This window comes from Cupressus sempervirens, chromosome 7, assembly GCF_028749045.1.
Source record: "Cupressus sempervirens isolate cs-2001-9-10 chromosome 7, ASM2874904v1, whole genome shotgun sequence".
NCBI classification, from domain to species: Eukaryota; Viridiplantae; Streptophyta; class Pinopsida; order Cupressales; family Cupressaceae; genus Cupressus; species Cupressus sempervirens.
The window spans coordinates 761,980,187-761,989,876 of NC_143124.1; the positions used below are offsets into that span (position 1 = coordinate 761,980,187).

Below are 9,690 nucleotides of genomic sequence, written 5' to 3' on the forward strand. Positions count from 1 at the left end.
TAACATCCACATGATAAGGAGTGTAGCTAGTAGGTAATATTGAGAATTTCAAAGCTGCATGTGGCATCCTTTTCCAAAGGTGCTTTGTATAACATCACAATCTCAAATGATGGTAACTCTCTGGTTTTGTTGGGTGGTTGCAACAAGTTGATTTCCACTTTTAGGTAAGAAGCGGAAGTGTTTTTCTTACTTTTTAAATTTCCTATCACTTCATGTCCAAATTTGAGGTATATTAAGATTGAATCTTGGAAAACTTCAATAATAGAAAATTTAGTGCTCAAAGTATAGTTTTCAAATATGTAATTTTTTGGAATACCCACATGATATAAATTATATTTTGATAGACATGTTGAAAAATCACTATTTCAAAATTTCTATTTTAGGATAATACCACACACATGTATGACCACCCTTTTGTGGAGCAAAAAATAAATTTTTGTGATTAATTTTGGGGAAAGGTTCCCAACACAACAAAGATTCATGAGAATATTTTTCCTTATTTTTTTATTAAATATTTACTTTTTTATAAATTTTTATTGGACCATAAAGTGGATTTTAAAAACCTCTAGTGTACAACCACCATAATTTGATCAAAACAATTTTTTTTTAAAAATTATTTTTTTAAAAATATATTGAAGAAAATTCTATGTAGTTTGATGATATTTAATTTAGTTTTTAAAAAAATGTAAAATCAAAAAAGTTAATAAAATTTTAGTTAACCATACTATTTGAATTCTAAGTACCAATTCAGCTTAATAAATATTGTAAAAATACTAAAATAAATCATATCACTATAAAATTTATGTTTTAGAATCTAGATAAAGAGTACTATAATGAGTTTTTGATTCATCAAAAAAATCAATTGAAAAGTCCTCTAAAAAATTGCGAAAAGGTAGAAATTTCATGTTCATGTGCCTTAGCCAATTTTTTGCTGGCACAAGCATAGACTTTTTCCTACTAGGCCTATCCCAAGCCAAAAATCAATGCAACCCATGGCTTATGGAATTTCAATTTTGAGAAACAAGTACACGTTTCAAAATGGGTACTAGTTTCTAAAAGTGGCTAAAAATGAGGTTTTAGGCAGCAACAATTTAGTTTTTTTAATATTTTACAAACGGGTACCCATTTTTTGAATTTAGGATCGAGCATCTAATCCTAAAGCAGGTACCCATTTCTAGCAACAACATTTTTTCCTCAAGGACTTGTGTGGTTTTGGTACTCAACTTCTTGCATTTACCCCGTTTAGTCTAAATACAACATAAAATACACATTAAAATAATCTCTCTCCTTTCTATTTAAAATCACTCAAACAAATATTATAACCTCTATACATGTGCTATTAGGAGAAGCATGCATGTAGTTGTTATAGCTAAGTTCATGCAATCATAGGGCCTAAACTGCAAAATAACTTTTAACATTTTTTTGGTTGGCTCAATATGTGAGTTCATGAGTTTGAAACTATTTTTAGGCTTTTGATAGTTACGATGCTCATTGTAAACTTTGCTAAATAGTGAAGGGTCAAAAAGTGGTCATTTGAAAGGGTCATTGAAGCTACTTAATGATGTCCCAATAATCATATACTCAAAATTCTAAGTACTTATGAACAAATATCTCAATAGTTGTGCCCAAATATCCCAGTAGTGATGTACAAATGGACCAATTATGAACAAAAAAATTCTTAAAATGATGGATGATTCATATACATACATACATACATACATACATACATACATACATACATATACATATATACATATACATATACATATACATACACACACACACACACACACACACACACATATAATAGAATTTTAATTATAATTTATTTGATTCCTTTAAAATTAAGAGTTGTAAGATTAATAAAATAAATAAATAAATATAAGGATGGAAACAATGCTCTAGACTTCTAGCCCTTGTATGGCTACACTTAAACTCAACATCCACATTATAAGGAGAGTAGCTAGTAGGCAATATAGAGAATTTCAACATTGCACATGACATCCCTTTCTAAACATGCTTTACGCCACATCACAACTTTGAATGAAGGGCCTTTTAAAGATGCTCTAGGCCACATCACAACTTCCAATGAAGGACCTTTCCAAAGATGCTTTAGCTCACATCACAACTTCAAATAAAGGTGATTCTTCTGCTTGGGTGATCCTTAAACATTACACACTAAGGAAAAATGATGATTGGGAAAAGTAAGTCAATTTTGACTATTTGACACTTTTTATCTACAAATCAAGATTTAATGTATACGTTTAAGTCATCCACTTCTTAATTCAGCATTTTAGAATTTGAAATAAAAAACACGATCTTTCACAGTTACATCCACTACACAAATCATAACTCGAAATCTGCAAGTCACTTATACACCTCCATGCATTGTGGATGCTGCAACGCTGCAATCTCAATATTTATAATCACAAGAGAAGCGAGAAAGATTCACAGAATATTTAGTCGAAGAGTGCAGAAGATTCACCTTGCTGTTCAGCACAGTCTGGTTTGGACAAAAAAATCCCAACAGCATTATAAAGTTTAGCATAAAAGACGTAACGTAACAGCAAACTCCACCTCCTAAATCCAATTTTCTGAATGTACAGAACTCAGGGAAAAAAGTGATGAAAAAAAAGAAGAGAGAAATTTCATTTAGTTGATGGAATTTGACATTTGTGTCGTCTACAAGTTGTCATGTAATTACAAAAGTTAGCAACATTAAACCACAAATCGACGAAAAATAGAAGAGTCCAACAAAATAGGATTGATTTTCGTCCTATCTCCTGTCCAGCTGTTTGGATTTATGGGCACTTCAATCCAACAAAACATCACTCGCGCGCACTCTTTACAAATCGACCCTGATAAAACACGGTTGAAAAAAGAAAAAGCAAAATTAATCACAGAGCAAAACACTTGGTGTAATAATGAAATTAGATTAACTGTGATAAATTTGACCTTCATCCGTGGTCGTTTCTCCGCGTTAAGTTTGCGGACTTGATATCTGATTCTTTTGGAAAACAATCTGCTCTGACGCTTTTCACGATATCTGATTACACGGGCTTCTCTCCCTTCACGACATCCATTCTTCTTTTCGTCGTTGTAGTAACATGAGTTCATTACCGGCACCCCTTCAGCCTGATCTAAGTGCCCTTCATTCCTCATGTTCAGATCCGGCACAACTCCATACAACGTTCCTGCCTGTCCAAAAAAACAAAAGTAATCTTAGAATTGAAATCGTAACAATCATTCAACTTCTTTCTACTTTTCAGAAATTGGGTTAGCTCTTATAAACTTTGATGTATTTGATGTTGGGAATAAGCCACATTTGGATTAAGATAAGCTAGTCAAACGATGCTAATTAGTTCAGCTGATGGAGCACTCTAGCATTAAAGGGAACATTTCAGGTTCGAGACCTTATTTAATCCGAATGAATAGCTTGTTTAGGAACTCCAAGTATCTGCAGTGGTTCAAAAGGGGGTGCTAGAAATAAGTTGAATTCGGACTGAAAATAGGTTGGCCAAGAGGGGTAAGTAGTTTATTTGGTAGAGAATAGTAAATAGAAGGTCGTATGTTTGAGTTCTAGGGGAAACAAGTCAGTTGTTACTTATGTTCTAATGGTGGCCACGTCCTACCATTACCTATCCCTCCAATTGCCCTTCACAAAAAGTTCTAAAAATGATAACACATATACTAATAGCCTATTACTTATGCACTAATAGTTGATCTTTTTTTAGCTTTCTTGATTTATGATTGGTCCATCTATGCAAAAATTACCATTTTTTTGGGGGAGCGGCTATTTGAGGGGTGAACATAATAGGTTCCAGGCAAAAATTTTAAAATAACACTTTTAGACCATCTCACACTCTATGAGTTCTACATCGAGCTCCATAAATATGAGAAAACCAAAATGTTGGCTTTAAGCTCTTCACTCACATACAGAGGTTCACTGAAAAACTCAGCAAATTTTGACATACAGATTAGGAACTGTAAGTGCATGAAGTTAGCCTAACCAACTACCAGATCGTTTCTCCAAATTGTTGTCTGCATGAATAACTCTAAAAGGTAGCATTAAAACTAGAGTAGAAACCCAACAGTTGCAGCGTGAACTAAGGAGGGGTGTTGGAGATAAGTCACGCCTGAATCTAAGATGGGCTAGCCAAGAGTGGTCAATAACTCAATTGCTATAAAAACATTTCAATTAACTGCTATAAATGAGCAGCTGCTCTAACGAGTGCTATTAGAATCTGGCTAAAAATGCCCAAGCACCCATAGTGTAACTTTCAAAAGCCACACATAAATCAATGAAGTAATCAACGAGAAGTGTAAGTAGCTAAGTTGATAGAAAACTCCCACAAATATAGAAGATCCTCTCTAAGTCCACTAGACCTTATAAACTTGGTCAAATTGAATCCAGCTCAAATTTTAATTATATTGACAATATTGAGAAAAATATGAATTTTTTTTTATGTTACCGTTTCCTCGGAGACCATTTCATCTTGCAAAGTGCTGTTATGGGCCCAAGGCGACCCCCTGTCAGACCAGGCACTGAGCACATCTTCATAATTGAGCATCAAACACAGTTTCATCTCCTCACCCTCCAAATTACACTCATTTACCTTAACATCCTCATCTTGAGTATTAACAGCAAAGTCCGAAAGATCAATATTCAAATCAAAGAGCTCCTCTGACACTCCGACTCTTTTACCTTCACAGTCGGTCTCCTCGACCTTAACCCGGTCGAAAATTTCCCAACTGAATGTCTCCTCCATGCCATCCCCTGGACCCGAACCTTGACTATCATTAAACCCAGTATCATCATTCTCATACAAGAACTCCAAACAGTTGCCTTCGCCATGGAATTGAAAGATTTCAGCCTCAGAGTCCAAAAACAGTTGCACATTGAGATCAGTATCAGGGCCAAACTCCCCATGATTTTGGCTACAAGACTTCTTCAAACGCTTGGAACGAATTCTCTTTGTAGGCCATGAGCTCTGCACATCAGCTATGAGACCCAAGGATGTAATTCGAGGATGGGTCAATCGAACTCGCTCATGGCGGCATGCAACCGAATTGGCGGAGTGAACAGAGGTATCGCAGGCATGGCAGAGATAAGCATCATCTGCTGCGCAGAACCAGCGAGCTCTTTTTAGTTTACAGATATCACAAGGTCCAATCTCCTCCCATCCCAAGACTTCTTTCCCGACCTCTTCATCTTGTAAACCCATGACCATGGGCATGCTACAGGAACAGCATGTTCTAGGTGATTATGGTGGCACAACATAGGAGGATTTTTAAAACCCTAAACCAAATCCGAACGGTTGGAAACTTGGTAACCTTATCGGAATCGTAGGAGGGTTCCTATTGGCTGGAGGCTTCGTCTCGTCACTTCATTGGCTTGGCGTATTGTATCTGGGATGGGCAATCTAGACCCGTAGCAGATTGGGGCGTGTGTGGGTTTGGAGAATAATTGCATCGTCATGGATAAGTATGAACGTACCAGTCTCGTTTTAACTTTTTGGAGGGTGGAAACTTCCAGAGATCTGACATTGCAATAGATGTGATGCATCGAAAGGAGTAACTCCTGTTCAAGCTAAAAAGTGCAAAGATTTTAATGGTGATTTTGTATTCATACAAAAATAGTACTTTAAATGGCCATTCATCCTTTGAGCTAGTGTCCAACTGTATTTTTAATTTTGTTAGGCATCATAGATTCATAAAATCAATTGCTATTATTTCTGAATTCTATTATGTAAACCTTTTTTTGCATCAAGTTTCAGAGTGTGTGATTTAACCTCAGAACACAAAGTGTGATTCATTGATGCAAATAAGTTACACAAATGAATCCAGAAATAATAGCAATTGATGGTTGATATATGCATCCCTCCTTACACATGGGGCCTTTGTGGACCTAGTAACTGTACTAAGTCTAATAGTTGTACACCTCCTTTTGAATATATTATTCAATCTTCTCATACATTTTTACTATATATTGTATTTAAATTTAATCTACATGCAAATTAGTTTTTTCTCAAATGTTGATAAATATGGATCAATATTTCATCACATGTAAACCTATAAATGTTATATAACTTTCTACATAAACAAATTTATTAACAACTGAAATAAATAACATTTTTAATATCAAATAAAATATCATAGCTATCTATTATATGTGTGTCACTTAAAAAATGATATGGTCACTTAATAAAAAAAATGCTCACTAAAACAAGTATTCTTATCTTAGTGAACAAATTGATTTTAGTTTAAAATGTACAAAATTATTAAAAAGTTTTAGTTTTGAACTATTGGTCCCTTTGTGTTTGATATAAGTTGTATTTATGTAATAATGTGTGTGCATTTTTTTATATCAGTAAAGGGCCTTAGCCATTATATTTTATTAATTTGAATTTTTTTACATTTTGACTTTGTTCAAAGAGGCACTTGTAGGAAAGAACAAAGTGAAGAAAACCCAAGAAACCATATATATCCCCTAAAATTTTACAAATTTCATTATAGGAGCATACCCCTATTTATTATGATTTCATAATATCTTTTACAAATATTGTATGCTAGGTCTTGCCCTATTTTTACAATATTTTGATCTCTATTAGATCTTTCCTAGCAAGAAATCTATATGAGCTAACTTAGATGTGTTTTTTGTTCGAGGTCATTTTTTATTATCAATTCATAATTAATTTGCATACTTTAATGTGATTTGGCATGATTTCCCTTTTTTTCTATTCCCCTAATGTGTTAATAATTATCTTGTCAGCAACTTTATTTGCCAAGTTATTTGCATCCTGATTTCCTCTTTGTAAATATGGTCAAATTTAGTCAGTTTAAATATTTAATTAAATTTAAATTAATTTCTAGTTTATTTGAAAATTTATAATTAGGGGTCGTGTGGCCTTTTCTAAGGGCATTAATGATAACTTGGGAATCCCCTTCTACATCCAAGTTCTCAATACCTAGCTTAATCCCCAACCTTAGTCCTTCAATGAGAACTTTTAGTTCTCCTTGATTGTTTGAGGTTTTGTTAATTGGTTTAGCCAGGATAGCTACTATAGTGTCTTCCCTAGTTCTAATCAAATAAATCACACCTTATTTCCCTAAATTACCCCAATATGCTCTGTCAAAATTTAGTTTACACTAGCCATTTGGTGGTGGCTCCCATACACAATTCTTTCTAGTATTAATTTTTTCCTTGTCATCTTTCCCAGACATTGGTGGAATAACTAAGTGGTTTAAATGTTTCCTTATTGGAGCATTAGACAAGGAAAAGGTTCCTTCTAGGAAGGAGTCTGTGACAATTTTTTTGTGTACTACTTTTGACATACTCACCTCAATTTTATTACAAAGGGAGGGGATAGAAAGTTTAGAGTATCTAAAGTTCCTCCTTTCTCTAAAGATCTTCTTGTTTCTTTCCTTTCATAGTTCCCATACAACACAATGGTAAAATGTGAGCCTCTTATCTAGACGGTCATGGGTATGAGTCTACTTGAACTAAATAATAATAATAATTAATCACAACACATAATAATAACTAGTCTTGGCTTTTCCCTTTTAAAAAAAATAGAAAAAAACTATTGTCAAGTGAAAAAAGTGAACTTTACATAATTTTTGAATGAAACAAATGGAGAACATGCAAATAAGATAAGGCACACAAAGAAAATATCACATTTTTCTAAAATAAAATATTGGATCCCTAATATCCAAAGAAAAGATCACAATCGCACAAAATACCTACCTCTTCATAGGAAAACAATTTATAACTGGCCTTATGCATGGTTATACATGAAGATGGAACACAAGAATCACATAGCTAGCATAACACCTCTAATCTACCAGTGGATCTACATATGTAGAATATGAATAATTTTAGGCATCCAAAGAGCCAAATAAGGATGGAGGTTGGTTTAAGGTGGAGAGGCATAACAATGAAAAATATAGGCCTATCTCTAGATTGGCTTGAAATGTCAATCTAAACTAGAAAACCCTTAGGCGACACCCTTTAATCAAACTTATGCTATCCAATTATGATCTACACAATTAATAAATTCAACAAGGGAAGAAGATGAGAAAATTACACTCAAGCTTACTTAGGAGATTAGAAGGGAAAAAAATCATGTTCCCCAAAATCTGCAAAAGAAAGGAACCTAGGATCCTATCCAAAAGGAATTGCCAACACAGGTGATCTCCAAGAAATTGTGGCAATATTTAGCAATGACTACACAACAAGGTTTTGGTCTCATTTTAAGAAACATGGGGTTTATGCTTATTGGAGCGACCTCAAATAATCTATGAGAAATATTTTGTGGTGGCTCCAAGAAACAGTCAAGTAATATTTATGTATTAGTAACCTTGGTAATAACTATTTATACTTATATTGTTGCCATTCAAATTTTTGGAGATTTTTTATAGAAGGCTTACCAATTTTCTTTGAGGATTTTTGTTTGAATTATTTTCCATAGCACCCCAATTTTGATCAAAATAACTTTGCAAAAGATTTAATGTTGAAATGGGTAGCAATATAATGGGATTCACTCTAGAGAAAAATTCTTATCAAATAGGTAATTAGATTGGCATAATGATCAATTTTGAATAATCTTTTTTAGAAAATTTGACAATGAAATTCCTAATTGAAACCATTGTAGATTCCTCCTTCTTTAAACCCTTAAAAATAATCACAAATAATTCAATCTATAAACTTCAACCTCTTCCATTTGAAAGACATTTTATTGATATTGAACTCTATATTGAGGAAGAGATTGAATGTAATGCCCCACTTGGGAACCCAAAAGAAATAAACCTATTATGTTACAAAGTTTACTAAACTATTTCTTTTTTAAGTTTAAACAACATCAAAGTAACAAAAATATGGAAGCAATATATACACATACTTTAAGAAAAAGTAATTAATTACAAATGCAATTTTCAATTCCTCAAGGGTTCCTTCATGTTGAGTCACATTTAAGAAAGTTTTATTAATAAGTTTAAGTCTTAATTACAATGTCCATAATAATAAAATGAATAAACACATGCATAGTCATATAAGAAAATGCATAAGTACAACTAATAATATGAAAGAACATCTAATGAATAACATCCACTACATAGGTCATAAGGTATGTGAAAATAGATACAAGTACATCAATATATAATACAATATCCTATAGGATCTCAAAACACATGATACATAGATATATCAAATGAATATATGTCTTCAAGGTAAGAGGAAGAATGATAATGGTACCACTGTATCAAGGAGGATCAAACATTTATCAATCTGAGGGGAACCCAAATAGTAAGAATACACTACCTCTTGACCGCATGGTCATCTAATCAGGCTCCTACCCCCACCATGTAGGAGAGATAATATACAATCCACACATAGATAATCAAATCATAAAATAATCCTAGGCAAGGAATACTGATAGCCAAAACTACCTCAAGGGTAACACAAACTACTCAAGAAGAAGAGATAATCAAAATCAAAAGGACACTCATTCCAATACTAACAACTCATACCAAGTCAACATACAAATACCAAGATAGAGATGAAGATAGGAAGGATGATGAAACCATCATGGACATATCTCATAGCCATCTAGATAAGACTTGCCTGAAGAAACATGAGAAAATAGCTTAGGAGTGTCAGAAAGCCTATGAAGTAGCAGAAATAATGTAAGA

The 9,690-nt window shown here is 33.3% G+C and overlaps 1 protein-coding gene across 1 annotated transcript; it reads right to left on the reverse strand.

The window, feature by feature from the left end:
• Positions 1 to 2,625: 2,625 nt before the first annotated feature.
• On the reverse strand, positions 2,626 to 5,304 carry LOC149549520 (zinc finger protein CONSTANS-LIKE 6-like). The gene is made up of 3 exons (XM_089792888.1): positions 4,473 to 5,304; positions 2,956 to 3,198; positions 2,626 to 2,858 (listed from the first exon to the last, which is right to left on the reverse strand). Exons 1-3 carry the CDS (start codon positions 5,235 to 5,237, stop codon positions 2,829 to 2,831), a joined length of 1,038 nt encoding a protein of 345 aa, XP_089649014.1. The 5' UTR covers positions 5,238 to 5,304; the 3' UTR covers positions 2,626 to 2,828.
• Positions 5,305 to 9,690: the final 4,386 nt, after the last annotated feature.